The sequence below is a fragment of the Lontra canadensis genome, unplaced genomic scaffold (genome assembly GCF_010015895.1).
Source record: "Lontra canadensis isolate GAN:19392208 unplaced genomic scaffold, GSC_riverotter_1.0 scaffold1, whole genome shotgun sequence".
Taxonomy (NCBI): Eukaryota; Metazoa; Chordata; class Mammalia; order Carnivora; family Mustelidae; genus Lontra; species Lontra canadensis.
The window spans coordinates 37,587,574-37,607,054 of NW_022630995.1; the positions used below are offsets into that span (position 1 = coordinate 37,587,574).

Consider the following 19,481-nt stretch of genomic DNA (forward strand, 5'->3'; position numbering starts at 1 on the left):
TTTCTTTCAGTTGTGTGTTTTTTAGAGTATTTTTTAACGATGAACATATAGGGCTTATACAATAAGGTTTCTATGAAAACTGATTTAAGAGTAAGTTGTTTTCCTACGTTAAAACGCCCTAAATCCCTTCACTGGTACTTCACTTTCTCTGCACTACCTCATTTCACTAATAATAAAATATGAGGTTTTTCCCTACCCCGAGATCCTTTTTTTTTTTTTAATAAAAGAACATGTTGTGGCAGCAAATGGCTGATGTTACTCTATTTTTAATTTATTTCAAGCTTATTTGTTTCCTTTCTGACTTACTATCATCAGCATCAGGTCTCTGCAACTCCATTTATTTGGTATTGTTAACTGCAGGTTCCACAGTATATGCAGAACCTGAATTACTTGCTTGGAGTCCTGCATAACCGGTTTGCTTTTATGTAGATAACAATAAAAAAAAGGGATTTTGTATATCATCTCTTTCCTTCCCACTTAGAAAACTACCTCTGCATTAAAATGGAAAAAACAGCAAATTCTATTACAAATGCTATTAATCCTGGCTGAACTCAAGACAGTAAGTCTTGCAGAAGGTACATCTCTGAGCCACGAAGGAGCCCTCAAACCTGAGAATGCTTTTTATGATCTGATTAGTGCTTTTCCACTGTCTCAACTAGCACATCCATCAGAGTCTCAGCTCAAGCAACTTGACTTGGAATCTCGCTAGTAAGAAGTTGACAGAAACCTCCTTCAAACCAGCGATGGCCCTTCTCTAGGGCGAAAGAAAGAACGAGCTGGTGTCACTCCGCCGTGTCAAACCACTGCTGGGGCTCCGTGAACACCTTCCGTTCCCACTTGAATTTGAGCTCTTCGGCGAGATCCCTCCTGCCGATCTGGCGGAGGTGACGAGCCAGAAGGCGAACTTTATCGGTGGATTTGGGGAGTGACTTTTTCCAGAAGCAAAGAAGCTCGTGGATCTGTTCTGTGAGATCACCAGGGCTCTTCAGTCTGAGGAGCTCAACGGTGCTGCGGCGAACGGGGAGGGACGAGGAGAGACGCGTGGCGTTTTCTTCCGAGAGCTCCCCGGCCAGCCAGTGCAGCAGGTTATCCCACAGGGCACCTGCCGGCACACGCAGAACACGCGGCATCAGGACTCTTTCCCGGGGGGCAGTGCTGATCTCACCCTCCACACCTGCTCCCGGGACATCTGAGGGCTCTCTGCTTTGGCCTTTGAACAGTGGAAAGATCTGGAACCTCCCCCAGTGGACAAGTGAAAACCTTTGGATCCCTGGCATTTCTGGGGTCTTCGCCCTGAGGGAACGACTGATTAACAAGGACTAGAAATGTTTCTCAGATTTTTAACTCCCTTGAGATCCAGGAGGGTTCGTGAAAATGAATTTTACACTCTGCCCCAGATAGTCCAATTAAGTAAAACTAGGGTAGAGGTAAAATTGGGCATTTTAAACAAACTCTGAGATGATGCTAACACTGGGGTCCCCAACCATACTTTGAGTAGCACTATGTTAAAGGAGACTCCTGGGTTCAAAAATTTTTTTCTTAATTAGTACTAATCTGATGCATAAATTGTAATAGCAACTACATAATGCTGTCATCACCAGCCCCAAATATATGCACACACAAACTCACCAAGATTCAACCCAAAGAGCAGTTCTGTGGAAAGTCCTTTAGACCAAGATATTTCCCCTGGCCTCTAGACCATTTACAGCCACAAACATCTCCTCTGAATACATCCTGTATTTCAGTATACATCTTCCCTTATCCTGTGACTCGTGTCTACTACCTAAACTTAGGATGCCATTTTTCTGTTTGGTTGTTAATGTTTCTTTTTCATTGTGTAACTCTGAGCCATCACTCTCAGTCAAGCCCCTGAGCCTCCCATCCCCCTGCCTCTCTGCCCCAGCCTGCACCACTTTCCAGCTAACTCTTGCCTAGTCTGATGTGGGGCAAGAATTCTGCATCTGCCATCTTTGATTCCACGATTCCTTCTACCTACCCACTCACAGAAATTACACATAAATTTGTGAATCATGCCACTTTTCTAGGAAAGCTATTCAAGAAATGGAGCCCACACATCCTTGCTCTTCGTTCTTCAAATCAGCATTCTGCTTCCATCGTGCACTATAGGCTCATGCTGTATGAGGAGGCCTTCCTCTCCCCATCCACATTATCTATCTCCTGCCATTGGCTGACGGCAGCATCAGTAACCCTTGATACCCAGTCACACACCTGATCACATGGTTCCTTAATCTTGTCGACCGCAGTGACCTATGCTGTGATTCCACATAAGAAACTGACTTTCACAGCCAGTACTCATGTTTCATCTCCCTCCAAGGGATCAGTTTCTCAATATTACTGCTGACCACGACTTCCTAAACTTCCACAGCTCTGCCCCTGTCACTTAATACGGTTCTTGCCCCTGTCACTGACACAGCGAGTCCTTGGATGCCCATCACTCATCTCTTCTGAGTCTTGCATACCTCTTACTATCAGAAGCTCATGCTGTTCCCCATGGTCAGCTATGTACATCATCGACCGCCTTGCAGCCATCTTGGAATCTGTTGTCCGTTTTAGTTTTCATTGTTATTAATTTATCAATTGTCAATCCTGCTTTACTCACCCTGCATTCAAATACTGAGATCTCCAGGGTTATGAAACTATGCCAAATGTCATCAACTAACCCTGTGTTCTGTATACCAGTCAAGCCTTTATAGCAGTGAACCCACCCATTAAAAAATTGTTTTTTCCTAAATGCAATTTAAAATTTTCCCAGGAATGACCAAAACTTTCCCAGCATCCTTAAGCCCGAATCCCACTCACCTTCTGTTTCACTCAGCCAATGTCTGTTTCTCCTAATTCACCCAAAGTCATTTGACATGAGTTCTCTTAAAGCTCATTTTCATTTAGAAATCACCATCTTATAAAATCTCACTCCTCCACCTTTGCCAGATTCCATTCCCTACAGTGTTCTTCACCAAGTAATTTCCCTTCACACCTGTTCCTTCAGTCTCCTCCTTACCATGCTTCAAGCCTCCCCTTTCCTTGCTTCTGCTACTGTTTCAAGCTACCAGGCTTTCTCCATCTTCCCTTTAACCATAAAATATTTTTATACCTAATGTAAACTCAGTGCCACAAGTTCATCATTTCAGCTCACTCCACAAGTCCTTGCTTTACGGGTTATATGCTATCTGTTATAACTCTGTGGAATCCTCTTTCTGATCTCCCTAGTACCCTCCTGATTATGACTCAGAGCTAACGACTCTCAGTCTGTAGCTTCTCTGATTTCCAGAAAGCATTTCACTCCTTCCCCTGGGTTCTACCGCCTGTCCTGGTTCTCCTCCTCCCTCTCTTTCCCCTTTGTTGACTCATCCTCCTGATTCTGATGAATTACTACTTCCTCTCTCAGGCCTCTTTTTTCTCTGTCCTCTCCCCCCAATGAATTTGTTCAGGTCATGATCTCAGGGTCCTGGGATCAAGTCCTGTGTTGGACTCCCTGCTAGTGGGGAGTCTGCTTCTCCCTTTCCTTCTACCCTTCCCCCCACCCCCACTTGTGCTTGCCCTCTCTCACATAAATAAAATCTAAAAAAAAAAGAAGAAAGAAAGAAAAGAAAAGAAGAAAAGAAAAGAAAAGAAAAGAAAAGAAAAGAAAAATATCCCAGCTCGGCTATACTTTTATCTTTGGCTTTGTCTCCCTAAGTCTTGGAGGGCATTTGCAATATCTATCTCCTAATTTTCTGAACCAGTATATATCACAGCCAATCCAAGCTACAGGTTTCTAAAGTCAAAAATCAACTTTTCCCTTTTTCTAACTAGATTCTTCCTTCACCCTGCGCACTTCTTAGTGAATGTGACCACTCTGCTGAGTGAGCTGAAACACGTTACATTATTCAAATTTCTCAATGATTATTTCTTACCCCCACACCCATGTCCTAACTCTAAACCTACCTCAGATACTTCCCCTCCTTGCCAGCCTTACTGACAATCTCAGTCATGTCCGCCTCTCTTTTCTGGAGTATCGCGAACCAGGACTTTAACTCCTATCCCTGCTACCAGTTGCGACCCACTTCAGTCCTCCGTACAATTAACAGTTTTCAAAGTCTCATCTGATTGTACCCATCCCTTGTTAATAAGTTTCATAGCGGCTCCTCCTACCGTCTGAATGTCCTCACTTGGCATTTAAAACCTCTCACAGTTTTGTCCTGCTCTGACCTCACCTACCACCGTCCTTCCTGCAGTGGCTTGGTTGTGAGAGACCTCACATTGTCACAACCTAGGACTTCCTCTACACACAGGAAAGATCATTGCACTCTTGCGCTCTCCGCTGGTTGTTGGCAATGGCAAAGAGTGCTTTTCTTTAGACATCAAATTCTTCAAGAGGTAGCAACCCTACAAAACTTGCCAGGTTTTCATGTACTACTGCTGGGTTTTGTTTTCCTTTTTGGTTTTTGTTGTTGTTGTTGCTGCTGCTCAAGATTTTATTTATTTATTTGAGAGAAAAACAGAATGAGCAGAAACAAGGGGAGGGGCGAAGGGAGAGGGAGAAGCAGACCCCCCCCACACACATACCCATGTCCTCCCCGCCAGCCCTCGCACCAAGAAGGGAGCTGATGCCAGCTCCATCCCAGGACCCCAAAATCATGACCTGAGTTGAAGCCAACACTGAACCAACTGAGCCATCCAGGTGTCCCACTACTGTTTTGTTGTTGTTGTTGTTGTTGTTGTTTCAGATTTCCTTTGCGGGGTTTTCTCAGTTTGGGCTTTGGTAGGTTTAATTTAGTTTTTCTACATCACCTGCTCTTTATTTGAAAATGGTTTTTATTGTCTCTGAAATGGGGTATAACACTAAGGTTTATGCTCATCCTCACATTTAATGTAATTGGGTAAAGCCTGCACATACAATCCATACAGGTAACCCCTGAATGAAACGCTATGCCATCAGTGGTGGCCTGACACTGTAGTCAAAACAGACTCACTGGTATCTTTTGAAGACCAAGATCCAATAATAAATTATTTGAAGGCCAATAATTATTTAGTGACCATTAGCATTATTAAATGATTGTTTCAAAAGCTAAAATAGAATAAAAATGTCAAATTCTGGGGCACCTGGGTGGCTCAGTGGGTTAAAGCCTCTGCCTTTGGCTCAGGTCATGATCCCAGGGTCCTGGAATTGAGCCCTGCATTGGGCTCTCTGCTTGGCAGGGAGCCTGCTTCCTCCCTCTCTCTCTGCCTCTCTTTCTACTTGTGATCTCTCTCCATCAAATAAATAAATAAAATCTTTTAAAAAATGTTAAATTCTACCTTGAAGTCCACATCATTGTTATATAATTGAATTATGCATACCCACAATCAACTATTAAATGTTTCTTTTTTTGTGATTTCATACCAACATACCTCTATTTAAAAATCTACTGGCCTCGAATGTAGAGTTAAAGTGACCACACTTTGATCCATGAATTAATTGTCAACATTTCAGAACAAACTGTAGTTGTTTATTTACCAGACCAAGCAATTATTATTATCTTAACAGGGTTCATATTTCTTAGAGATTTTAACAATTTTAATTACACCCATATTTGAGAATATTTTTGTTTATATGTGTATGATTTCCAAAGGAAAACTCATTTATTAGGCTGATGAATGTAATTATTCGTTAATTGCAAAGTCACTTTCTCCACCCTTTTTTTACACAATTCACATAGTATAAAATATAAGAGGAAAAATAGTGCCCCTGTAAGGAGGACTGAGCAAATATTTCTTACCTACAGGATCAGTAGAAATTGTTTTGGTACTCTGTGGACGGTTGATCAATTTTTTATGCTGTGGGAGAAAAAGGACACAGAATAAGCAGAAGGATTCATTAATTTGTGAACAGGCTATAAGTAAAAATCCATCTGAACCTCACCCCTATTTGAAAGAGGTACTGAATTGCACACCTTGCAAAAGTAGATTGTATATTTGTGCATGCATGCTTGGCAATTGCTTTCCTAAGATAAGGCAAAATATATTAACCCAAATCTTTCAGCGAATTTAAACTTAAGACTACACATTTAAATACTAACATAGCAGTCACGTTAACTTAGAATAAATATTTTCCAGCTAAAATTTGAAACTGTGAAAACCAACGAACATAGAGCAAGCTACCTGTATGCAGCAAAGGCACTATTTTATAAAAGCCCTGATGGGGAAGGCAACTTGCCCCAGCACTCAGCACGAGTCCTGAGTTCTCTAACAATAATTTTCAAGAATGAATGAGTGAGTCAATGTGCATACATCATGCCAAAAATAATCATGGTTTTGTGCAGATATTATTTTAAAACCAATATTTGTCAAGAGTATTCAAATATATAATCATTACTTTATTTATTACAATTTATTTGTCTCTCTGGTCTCAGCTCTGAAATGTGATTTATTGAAAGAAAAAATATCAAAACCTGTACACAAATGTTTGTAACAGCTTTGTTTGTAACAACCCCAAACTGGAAACAATTCAAAATTCCCGCAGTAGTGAATGGTTAAACAAACTATGGGACATCCACACTACAGGGTGCTCTTCAGTAATAAAAGGGACCGATCACTGATACAAGCAACAATTTGCATGGGCCTCTCCCCAATGGTTGAGTGAAAAACTCCAGCCTTAAAAGGTAACGTATTCTATGATTCCATCTATATCACATTCTTGGAATTACAGAATCATAGAGATGGAGAATAGATTAGAAATTGCCAGGAGTTATGGATGCTGGGAGATGATCATAAAGCATCACATAAATAAATCATTATAAAATGATAAAAATGATAAAAAATCAACTATGTGTTTAAACCTCACAAAAAAGAGAGAGAGAGAGAGAGAAATAGCAATTTAAGCAAGTAGCACAAGGGAGATCTTTGTGGTGATAAAATAGTTCTGTATATTGAATGCAAGGGTTACACAATCTACACATATGATAAAATGGCCTAGAACTATATACACACATTGTATCCATGTCAGCTTTTTGGTTTTGATGTTGTGGTGTAGTTATGTAAAATGTAACTGCTAAGGAGAATGTGGTAAAGGGTACCTCAGACCTCTCTGTACTCTATTTTCCAACTTCCTAGGAATCCATAATTATTTCAATAAAAAACTTTTTTTTTTTCCATAGAGTAAGTTTAAATACCTTTTAATTTTTGGAAATTTTTGGAAAATACAGAGAATCCTGAAGGAAAAAATACCTTCTACAGATAATTTTCCAAATTTCAGGTAGGTTTTTAAAGGTTGCCTATGAAACCTGACATAAATTTATACATATGCACATGCACTTGTGACAGAAAATGCTACAGTAGTAATTTACAGTGGAAACAATTTTGCATGCATGCACTGTAAAGAATATTTCAGTGATCCTACTTAAGGTACTGGTATGAACAATAAAGTTGTTAAGGAGCTAGTATTTCTCATTAATATTATCCTGATGGTCCAAATAATACACACATAAAAACATATGAACTAATATATTAGGATCCATACAGAATTTCAGAAAATTAAGACTGGTAATCAAAGTTAATTTTTTAAAACATTTTATTTATTTATTTGAGAAGAGAGAGAGAGAGAAAGCTCACAATGGGGAGGCAGGGGGAGAGGGAGAGGGAGACTCCCCACTGAGCAGGGAGCCTGACATGGAACTCAATCCAGAACCCTAAGATCATGACCTGAGCTGAAGGCAGACACTTAACCCATTGAGACACCCTGGTGCTCCTCAAAGTTAATTTTTTTTTTAAAGATTTTATTTATTTATTTGACAGAGAGAGAGACAGCGAGAGAGGCAACACAAGCAAGGGGAGCGGCAGGCAGAGGGAGAAGCAGGTACCCCTCTGAGCAGGGAACCGATGTAGGACTCGATCCCAGGACCTAGGGATCATGACCTGAGCTAAAGATAGATGCTTAAGGACTGAGCCACCCAGGCGTCCTTCAAAGTTAATTTTTAATGACAATGTATTCATATAATATTTAATGACACCAATTTTTCTTGTGAAAAAGTCATTAGCTATAAATGCCTCACTCCTATAAGAATTTCTCAAGCGCAAATGCCTCTACCATTTAAGATAAGAGGTGAAATTTTTCTTACATTTGAATATTTTTCTCTCTAAACTATCGAATTGCCAAGTGCCTGATCAAAGACAGTCCTCACATAAGCTTCAATACTTTTCAAAATAAAAACTCTTTTTACAATGCTTGCTTCATAACAATGATACAAGGATAATCTGAGTGTGTTACCCTAACATGTAGCACACTGGTGGTTCATAGGGAGATTTCAGTCTAAGTGGCTAAATCTGAATGTCATATTCTGTAGGTATTCCTGTCATAGACATCACATAAACATGTTTATAAATTTTCCATTAAGAGGTTTTAATGAGGGGAAACTAGGAACTAAAATAAGAACAACAAATGTTCAAGTATATTAATATTGTGGAATTGCAAAGTAAATACATGTAAGTTTTAAAAAAGCAACTATGTGCTTAAACCTAAGCAAGTGAAGGAGAGTCTGTCTGTCCCATCAAAGGGCACATGGCCTGGATTGAGCCTGAAACAAAAGACATTGTGTTTCTTTTTTGTATAAATAATTTCCCCCCTCAGTCCTTCTTTCTTCAGAAATGTCTCATAGAGTATGGTTCTAGTGTTTAAGGATACGCTCTTTTTTACCTACATGAAAATTCAAGCCCAGTTCTTCTTCTGACCCCAACCCTATAGAAGTAGTGGGTTGGAGCGGCATGGAAATCTCTACCTCTTAGACTTTTAGACTTGAAGGCACTATGCTGGTCTCCCACTTGGCCTCTTCCTCAGGGATGTTGAGTGCTCCCTTTCCCTCCTTTTTCTTCTTCTTCTTCTTCTTTTTTTTTTTTTTTTTTTTTTTTTTTTTTGGCGCATGATTTTTGTCTGCACTATTTTTGCCTTGCATATCACCTTTCAAATCCCACTAGTTCTCAAGGTCAGCTCCAGGAAGAACAGGGAAGCTTCTGCTTGTCCTATGTTCCTCCCACAGATTCCCAGATTCCCAGTGGGATGTTTGGCTTCCTGGATGCCTCCTTGGTGGCCCTGACTCTAGTTGTGTCCTACTTCTATCTTCCCTCTCTTCCCTGTTCTAATCCAAAGGTATCATTCTGTTGCCTCTTCTCAGCTTCTACTATTTGGTAAAGGAATGTTCTCTATTCTAAGGTTGCCTGCTTTTATATTAATAGTGTGTATTTTATTTTGCTGAATACAATTTCTTAAATGCCATGTTCAAAATGTCATTACTCAGGGAGATTGTTGGAAAAATCTAAACCTGGCTCCCAACCTCTCTATAAAACACATCTACCCTGTAAAAGAATGTAGTGGGGTGTAAGTAGCAGCTTTCCCTTCACCATTAGCCTCGCAAAGGCATCAGTATAAAATGATAAGTAGTTCAGATATATACAGCTGTGTCTTATTTATACTGCTACATGCAGCACAGGTCTCATTAACTTAAAACTGGTTTAAAAAAAATGGAAACAAAGAAAGCCATTCACACCTGAAATGGTATTGTGTCTTGAGTTTTATAGGCCATTGTTGTTAAGACTCCTTCAATTATTATTCTTTCCATGTTGCTTAAATACAACCCTGTTATTGAATTCTTAAAACCAAGGAAACCATTTTTTAGTTGAGCTCATATATGTGCCATCTTGATCTTTTTTGTGCAACCCCCAAAAAACAGGACTTGACCATATTTATTATTTTACTCAATGTTATTTCCCAAGGCACCTTCAAAAGTTTCCCTTCATTATGCTTTTTACCGCTCTAAGAACTTGCCATGATCAGTGTTGGCTCTATTTATTAGATTGGAATGTCTTTGAGAGCCAAAAACCATCTTGTTCCTATATTAATTCTTTACAGTGCTAGAAATGGCATTGTATACATAGGGTAGTATAAACTGTTTATATGATGATATCTTCTCTTGACATGAATGATCTCCTCCTACAAATCCTACCATATTTTTAAGGCAGCTGTCATATTTCACTTCTTTTATCAACTGCTCTAGTCCCTGCTTTCATATTTAGGAATTAGGTACTATCACTCAATTTATCTTTCAACATAATGTTGTCTTGTGTCATTGCTAATGCCATTCATAAATGCCTATTTTCTTTCCCCAGTTTGGCTTTCAGCACTCTAATGTATCCTTTTCCTTTTTCAAGCAAATGAATAGCTTTGTTAATATGGCAACCTTTTTTCCCTTCCTAGTAAGGTTTTGACCCCAAATACTCATCAGTTCTGCTATGTAAATGAACTTAAGCTTGGACTACTCACAGAACCTTGAAGATACCTATTCCCTGTTCAGTGTAGGGTCCAAAGTAGACAGTCCTCACTTTTCTTCCCCAACCCTCAACAGCCTTTGTAAATATCTCTTTCATCCTATGTCCAGAATCCCTGAAATGCATCAGGGGATTCCATCAACCTGTATAGAATATGAAGATCTTGTCTTCTCTTCTAGGTTCCGTGTCAAATAAAGATGAGTTAGGTTGTCCAAGCAAATGGACCAAACAGTTATATCAGTTAATGTGTCACATGAAATACAAATTTTGGACAAAACATATCTCTCCTCCTTTGGCCTCACCCAGAAATTAAAGTCTCAAAATATAGGCGATACCATTCTCTGCTCCTTCCGATTCATCCGTCCGATCCCTATCAGCCCCATTCACATCGCCAGCTGTTGTCTGTCCCTCGTTCAGCTTCGTTAGCACTTGCTGCGTGGGGCTGTCCTCTAGCAGTCATGTAGCTCCTTCAGCACCTCCAGAGCTGGAGAAACCCAAGTCTGAGTCTTACGAGTTACATCCAGACCCAAAGTTCTGGGGGAGCTAGCCGGTAACACAAAAAAGGGCAAAGCACCTCGACATTTAGAAATAACCAAAGTCTAGAAACCAGTGCAACTCCTGCAAGAGTTTACAGTTGAGGCCTTCATCCTCTTGTGGGAGAGCATTTTCAAAAAAGACCAAAAGAAGTTACTTCCCCAAACAAATATTTAACAATCCAAATTCATCCTGAAGTCATCAACCACAGACCAACCATTATAGAACCGTAGTATAAGTGAGGATAACATGTAGACAGAGAAGAGAAAAAGGAGAGAAAGAGAAAGAAAACACAAAAGGCTCTCTAGTTCCAGCGTCTCTGTGGTGTCCGTCAATCTCCATCACTTGACCAGAAACCAAAGGCTGGAAACTTCTGATCCTCAAAGATGACTTATTTGCTTTTCTCTATCTCCTAGACTAGGTTAATCAATGCCTCACTGCCATCTTTAGAATCTCTCTGGCCTTCTCTTTGGCCTTCTTTACATTATTTGGTCACTCCTGCACTCTGTCTTTTGGATTCTAAAAATGATCCAGGGTGCTTTCCTTGAGGCCTTCACGTGGTTTTTATTTGGATGAGCAGACTGTCCATTTTCCACAGTGGCGTCCTATTCTGCATATAAGCTCTTGTTTGCACGTGAGAGCAAATTGGAGTGTCCTCCTGAATCTTGCTGATGATTGGAAGCAGGAATTGCTTGAAATCTTCCTTAGACTCAAGCAGGTCTGATAGTTTGGTCTGGCCTGATGGTTTGATGATGACCAAGGGCTGCCTTTTTCCTGCTACCCCAGAACTATAGTATCGATGTGAGCAGAGAAGCAGCAGCAAAACGGAGACCCAGCTGTCAACCAGAGCTCTGCATGTTGAGGCCCTTTTCAAGACATGACTGTGCTAGACTTTATTTATTTGTCTTCTTATTTATTGCCTTTGTTTATTTTTTATTTTTTTATACACAATTTTTAAGATTGTTTGTTTGATAGGGAGAGACAGGGAGAGAGAGGGAACACAAAAAGGGGGAGCAGCAGACAGAAGGAGATGCAAGTTTCCTGCTGAGCAGGGAACCCAATGCGTGGCTCAATCCCAGGACCCTGGAATCATGATCAGAGCCAAACGCAGACATTCAACTAACTGAGCCAACCAGGCATCCTAGTGCCTCTTTTTAAATAAATCTTTAAGCCATGATGGAGCTGCTTCTGCCCAGGGTGCAAGGTCAGAAAACCAAAACTTCATTAATTTTTGTGTCCCTGTAAATGCTCTGCTGAGCGGAAATCCAGTATATTCATCCAGCCAGTCCCCAAAGGCCAAGCCAACTTTGGGCCTCTCACTTCAAACAAGAGCGACTACGCGACCACAGCCAATCGGATGTTTTCCATTTGTCTCTTCCTTGTTCTTTAGTCGTCCTATAAAAACTTCTGTCCTTCCACCCCATTTTTTTAAGCTTTTATTTATTTGACACAGAGAGTCAGATCACAAGTAGGCAGAGAGGCAGGCAGAGAGAGAGAGGGGGAAGCAGGCTCCCTGCTGAGCAGAGAGCCCGATGTGGGGCTCGATCCCAGGACCCTGAGATCATGACCTGAGCAGAAGGCAGACGCTTAACACAAGGAGTCACCCAGGTGCCCCTCCTTCCACCCCATTTTTGTGGTTCTCTGACACTGTCTACTTCATGATGTATTGAATGAAGTTTACATCACCTCAATTGTCTTCTTTAATCATTTTTAATACCTCTTTATGGACTCACTGCTCATAAAAACTATTATATTCTTTTCTCTATCTTCTTTTATATCAGTACTTATATTTATCAAACAGTTGCCACACTATACCTCAATAAATATCCCATAGCCATGAGGACCCTCTGTGAACAAACATAAGGATTTTTATCATCATAAATTTGAGGTCTGCAGTTTCTGCGGGGACCGGGTTGCTCTGCAATGTTTTTGTGTATCCCTGAAGATTCTTCTCCCTTTCCCTTCAGTGGATAGTTCAAAACTTTACTACTCTTTGCAAGACCCATACCTTGTTCCTAACTACCACTCTCTCAGCAAAGGGGTTTTATTTTCTCCTCACTGAGAAAGTAAAGCAGTAGTTTTCAAACCTTAGGGTTCATGCAAATTAATCTGAAATGAAATTAAAAAAAAAAAAAAAACTAAGCTCACAGCTTCATTAAAAACAAAAACAAAAACAAAACAAAAAAACAAAAGCTCACAGCTTGATTCACTTGGCCTCAGACAAGGCCATATTCACACCAAGCCAACTAGGTGACTCTGATATTGAAGTATGGTGGCTAGAAAAACATTATTTAGGACCTACACCGGTTATCAACCTGTATCCCAAATGGATCCTACCAAGTGCACAGAAAAATGAAAGAACTATCTTTGTTCAAAACATGACAAAGATTTCTAATATCAGGACCAAAGTGAAATTTGACTTGCTTCTTACATACCTAACACTGTAGTGCGACAGTACTCATAATCACAGCTAATCCATAAATTACTTCCCAGGGGTCACAGAGATGACTTAGCTCTGGTGCCTACCTCCTCCTCCAGAAACTCTAGCTTCTGGCACAGTCCTCTCCAAGTGCTCCAAGCAGTCTCACAGGCTTTCCTCTGGGCAGCCACACTGTTCTGCTAGGTACCCCTCAGTGTTCAGCGAGGGAACGCAGCCACCCCTGCTCCTTTTGTGGGCACAACAGTTTCCCTTCCCGGTGCTTCCATGTGCAGTGTCATGTAGTGTGCCATGATGGCTTCTACCCATATTGCACTTTTCTTCCGGTGGTGTCATATAAGCACAGTTGTCCCGCGCCAATGGTCAGCTGTGGGTTTGTTCTGCGGCTCTGCCGTAGTTCCTGACACGTCCTGACTGGCTCCACACGGAGCTCAAGGTTGTTCCTAGGTTTTTCCAACAGGAAGCCATTCTCCACTAGTGGCCGCCCTAAACCCTCCTGGTAGGTGGGCCTGTAGTAAAATGTGACAGAAAGAAGAAAGTGGCTCCCTACACATCGTGTTACATGACAGTAATGTTGTTTGTGCCTTGATGTGTCACAGAGTTTAGTGAAAGAGGTCTTCCATTTTTAAAATAAAAACTTTCTCTTTAGGAGACAATCATGTATCTGAGGGGCTGAACTGAGAAATAGATTTCACTAATAACTATGGCACTCTATTTTGATAGCTTCTGATGCTTCAAATACATATTAATATGTTGTGTATTTAACATAGAATATCTAATATATATTTATACATATTTAATAAAATATATTTATTTGCTTAATATACAGTTGACCCTTGAATGATTCAAGTTTGAACTGCATGGATCCACTTACACACGGATTTTTTTTTGATAAATACAACACAGCACACTAAATGTATTTTCTTTTCCTAATGATTTTCTTAATAACATTTGCCTTTCTCTAGCTCCCTTCATTGTAAGAATATAGTATTAATCCATATAACATACAAAATATATGTTAATCAACTATTTATATTAGCAGTAAGGCATCCAATCAATAATAAGTGATTAGCAGTTAAGATCTGAGGGAGTCAAAAGTTACATGTGGATTCTCAGCTGTGCAAGGCCAACACCCCTAGTCCCAACATTGTTCAAGGAGCTGTATATAAATATGTATGTGTATATATACATATACATATACATATAAATATATGTATATAAATATGTATGTGTGGTTTTAGGCAAATCCACCCTGACCCCTGCAAATAGAATTCTGTCTGGTCGTATCGCATTTACTCAGTTATTTCAGACCCTGTAAACACAGGTTAATTTCTTACCCAGAACGTACCTCAACTTTCATATAAATAATCTTCTAGGCTGGTAGACCCTCAGCACCCTTTTGTCAGGAAAGTCTGGAACTCTCAGAATTGATCCTGCTTCATAGTTACTTACAAATTCTTTTTCTTCTTGGTTATCTCATCTATCTTTGCCGAAAATACGGTGAGGAAAATGAAGGAGCTCTTACTGTTTTCCTTTCTGACCAGTGGGGATAGCAAGGTTCAAGAGGGGTTGCGGTCTCATGGCTGGGACCTCAGAGAGAATGAATGGAGGGTTGGAACTTGCTGTGATTAACTCGAAAGCTGGTATTTTTTCCCTAGTACAAGGCTGCCTGAGCATGCAGGCCCTGGGGGAAGTCTGTGCTTAAACCCCACTCTGTCAACTGTTGGTTCCTGAGAGTCATTTTGTGCCTCAGTTTGTGCTTTAAATTTGCTATCATTATCATATGTACTTCTTAGGTGTGTAGTGAGCTTTAAGTGAAATAAAATAATGCACTTCTGTTGAAATAAAATGAAATAACTTAATTGAGTTCCTTGCACACCGTGGGTACTCAACCAAAGTCACTTGCTTTGGCCAAGCTATCTTACAGAACTAGAGTCTCACATTGCACACAGAAAGGCTTTATAAATCTCCCAAATTCTAACGCATAGATGACTATCCAAAGATCCATTTGTTACTAAAGCGAATCCTGTAAGCACAGTAAAGCAGGGCGTGATCTGAGTGTTACCTTGACACAAAAATACAGACCTTCCCTTTCCTGGTGGCCTCACAGCCAAACTGGGCTCAGGCACTGCTGACTATCTAGTCTCTGACAGAGCTTAGAAAGAAAGGTAATGTTTCCATCTCGACCAGGATTCACCCTCATTATACTGAGATTTCAGGATGCTTGGGGTGGTGCCAGTATTAATTAAGTTAACCTCACTCTAGAAACATGTGCAGGAAAACAAGAATGAGAAACAAGGCAGTGCAAACAACTGCTTGGACAGTTGCCTTTAGGGCTGATTTGTTTTGATAAACATAAGTCATCATTGTGCACGTGCACCCCCCTTCCAGCCTGGGACTAACTTGCATCAAATGAGGGAGTTCAGCAAAGATGATTGGGAGACATTCCTGCAGAGACCACCACAATAATCCACAAAACTTAATATAGAAGTAAAAAAAGGGGGGACTCAAACAATTATAAATCCTTCCCATTATTTCACACATATTTTGAAGTAGTAAGTGGAAACAGTGACATAATATGATGATATTTTTGAATCCCATAGGAATATCCTATTTGGGGGCAACTGGGTGGCTCAGCCCACTGAGTGTCTGATTCTTGGTTTCGGCTCATGTTATGATCTCAGGGTCATGAGATTGAGCCCCACATCAGACTCTGTGCTCAGCACAGAATTTGCTTGTCCCTCTCCCTCTGCTCCTCCCCCTGCTCTCTCTTTCTCTCTCTCAAATAAATTAATAAAATCTTAAAAAAAAATAAAAGGAATATCCTATTTTAAATTGCAACAGATACTAGTTCTAAAAGCACCCACAATAATACTATTGCTATGGGCAGATATAGAAATAATAAGTAGAGGTGTTCTCTTTAATTTCTACCTGTCTGCTAGTTTTTGGATCTCTACTAGAGAACCAGTTTTTATGTCAAGAAACATGAAAACTTTCTGACCCTTGAAGCACCGTTTAACACAGGTGCCACCTAGACTGCAGATCAACATCAGTGAAATATAACAAACAAAAATGCCGTACTGATGTTATTATTTCCTATTTACCCTATGGCACTTCTGTATAAAGAGACTTTGACTGGTTCATTATTATGATATCTTGTGGTGACAACTCCTCCATCCAGTCCTAACTCCCACACCCTCCCTACCTCCACATACCTGAAGACTTTTCTAGTAAATGGGTTATTTATTTTGTAGCCAGAAGATATCCAAGTGAAAGTGTATGAATAACAATGGACCAAGAAATATATATAATTAGAATGTTTATGTGTATCTTTAGCATAGATTTTACTAGAAGCCTTTAAGATACCCTAACTAAATACTGGCTTTCACTGTTTAGTCTTACTCTGTCCTTCATCTTGCAGAGAGGCGTCTGCAACTAAGTAATTACTGCCATTTGCTTAACTTCAGTTCATTTATTACATCATAGTAGGAAATTGTATATTCTCTATCTTTCTAATGTACCGTGTCTATGGAATTCTTAATGACTTTTCATTGTAAATAAGTTAGAATATTGATCAAAGAAGTAATCTGGTACAAATGGTTAATGTTAGCATAAAACTTCATGTGGCTGTTATGGGTGTAACATTAACACCAAATCAAACTTGATCTAGTATTGATGTAGAGCGAGGGCATACTGGTGTGAAGGACTGGGCTAGACTTCCAGTTTCCAGTCAAGCATGTAAGAAGCTGGAAGTCGCCGCTCTGTCCTAGTAAGTAAAAACGCTGAACAAACTGAAAAATCAACAACTCTTTTTAGATCTGTCAGATAAGTGAGGTCACAGGGAGGACCTCTGTCCCTGAAACTGAAGACTGACAGGTGAATACAGAGAATCACAACTTACCAGAGCAGAAACCCATGAGCAGAAACTGCCTCTGGACCCAGTACCTGGTAAGGAAAACTGAACTAGAATTGACAAATTGCTGGAGACCCAATGGGGACAGATCTAAGAGTGAACAACTTTGGGGGGACCCAGTCAAGAGGGACTCACACACTTTTGTGAATCTTACTTCCATGAACGTCAAGCAGGTTGTCACAGTGAGAGCTAAGAAAAACTCCCCCTGCTCCCAACAGGGAGAAGGGAAAAAGGACCATTTTTAAATACACCAGAGAGTTCTGTTCTTCTTAACAAAGTCTGAGCTTGGTAGAAACTATATAACCAGAACCTAATCTGCTGGGGTTTTATTAGAGTCTAACTGACTGGGGAGGGGAGGGAGAGGCCCAACTCCAGTTCTCTCTGACTTTCTACATGGGGGAAGGGAAATACCCAACTCCAGCCACCTCTAGACATCCCATTCCCCAGGCTGGGGAGGTTACGAGGGATACTGAAGGATGCATGTGAAGTTCATAGCCCAGAAGAACAAGATCACTGAATACTGAGACTATAGAACACCTCCCTTCACCCAAACCTTACACTGTGTTACTCAAGGCCTATTTGTAGTAGTTCCTTTTACCCAGTACATTGTGTTCAGTTATCATGAAAAAAATGACAAGACATACTAAAAAGCAAAAAGACAATTTCAGGAAACAGAGCAAGCATCAGAACCAGACTCAGATATGGCAAAGATGTTAGAACCAGCAGACCAAAAATTTTTAAAAACTGGGATTAATATGCTAAGGGCATTAATATGTTAAGGACATTACATAAGAGCAGATGGGCAATGTAAGCAGAGAGGTGGAAATTCTGAGGAAGAACCAAAAAAAGATGTTAGAAATCCAAAACACTGTAACAGAGATGAAGAATATCTTTGGTAGGTGTATCAGTAAATGGGCATGGCTGAGGAAGGAATTCCTGAGCTCGAGGACCTCTCAATAGAAATTACAAAGTTAAAAATGAAAGAGAAAAAAAGAGACAAACAGAACATCCAACAACTGTGAAACAACTACAAAAACCATACATGTAATAGAAATTTCTGAAGAAGAAGAAATATATAAAGGGACAGAAGAATTACATGAAATAATAGTGAGAATTTCCACAAATGAATGTCAGAGATAAAACCACAGATCCAAGAAGCTCAGAGAATACCAAGGAGGACAAATGACAGGCAGATACAGAACTATTATTCTTTCATTCCAAACTCATGACAATAGTTTGAATAACTGTCATCCCCGTTTCACAGATGTAACTTTTCCAAAGTAACATGGTCTTGAAACCTAGGTCTCTCTAAAGCCCTCACTGAAACAGTAAATCCTATTGCCTCGGGATAATGATATCAGCTACTATTTCTTGTTATTTACCTTAGATAATTACTCTAACCATTTAACCATTCTATAACCTCAGTATAGTCTACTCTATCTACAACTTTGGGAGTTAGTTGTTGTTATGTCTACTGTACAAATGAGAAAACTGAGGCTTAGAGAGGTAAAATAGTTTGACCAAAAATATTTAAACTATCACTTATAAGAATACAGATCCTTTATTTTTAACCTGTAACTTAAAACTTGCATGTAAAGTCAAGGTTGAAAGTATAAGGTAAGATGTTCATCCAACATGGGAAATGTGTTACGTTCACCTTTCACATAAAATCAACTTTACTGGTCTTGACTGGGAGCCAGGATTAGGTGAAGGGAAAGAGCTTAGCTCAGCTTCTAATCATACTACTTACTAAACTTGGGATCTTAAAGTATTCGCTTTGTATCTCGTTTTCCTCATTTACAAAATGGCCATGATACTAGTACCTGCTTCATAGTGCTATTGAAGTGAATATTGAGTTCTTTTTTATAAAAATTTTTATTTATTTATTTTAAGTAAGCTGGACACCCAACATTGGGCTTGAAATCACAATCCCAAAATCAAGAGGCATATACTCTATCCATTGAGTCATCCAGGTGCCCCAGAAACACTGAGTTCTATCATGTAACTTAGAGCAAGACATTGTGTGTAATAAATGCTCAAAATAATAGTTGTCATTACTTAACATTTTTCTTTTGAAAATATTTTTAACCTACACAAGTACATTTTTAAAAGAAACTGATATTTTAGTCATAAGTAGAAAAACGATTTCAGTTATATAATGACCTGGAAACCTTAAAAATAATAAATATATATATTATATTTATATTTATTTATACATAAATATATATTTATATCTATAAAATAAATACAATTAAAACAACATTATTTAATTCTGTTGCCAGCCAAGATTTCTGAGCCAAA

At 39.6% G+C, this 19,481-nt stretch overlaps 1 protein-coding gene across 1 annotated transcript in view; it reads right to left on the reverse strand.

The window, feature by feature from the left end:
- Positions 1-253: 253 nt before the first annotated feature.
- Positions 254-19,481, reverse strand: part of DTHD1 (death domain containing 1) — a 78,216-nt gene continuing 58,988 nt past the window's right edge. Inside the window, exons 11-12 of the mRNA XM_032853574.1 lie at positions 5,760-5,817; positions 254-1,102 (exon numbers count right to left, since the gene is read on the reverse strand). Of these exons, the coding sequence (XP_032709465.1) occupies positions 783-1,102; positions 5,760-5,817 (378 nt within the window). The 3' untranslated portion in view covers positions 254-782. The remainder of the gene's footprint in view (positions 1,103-5,759; positions 5,818-19,481) is intronic.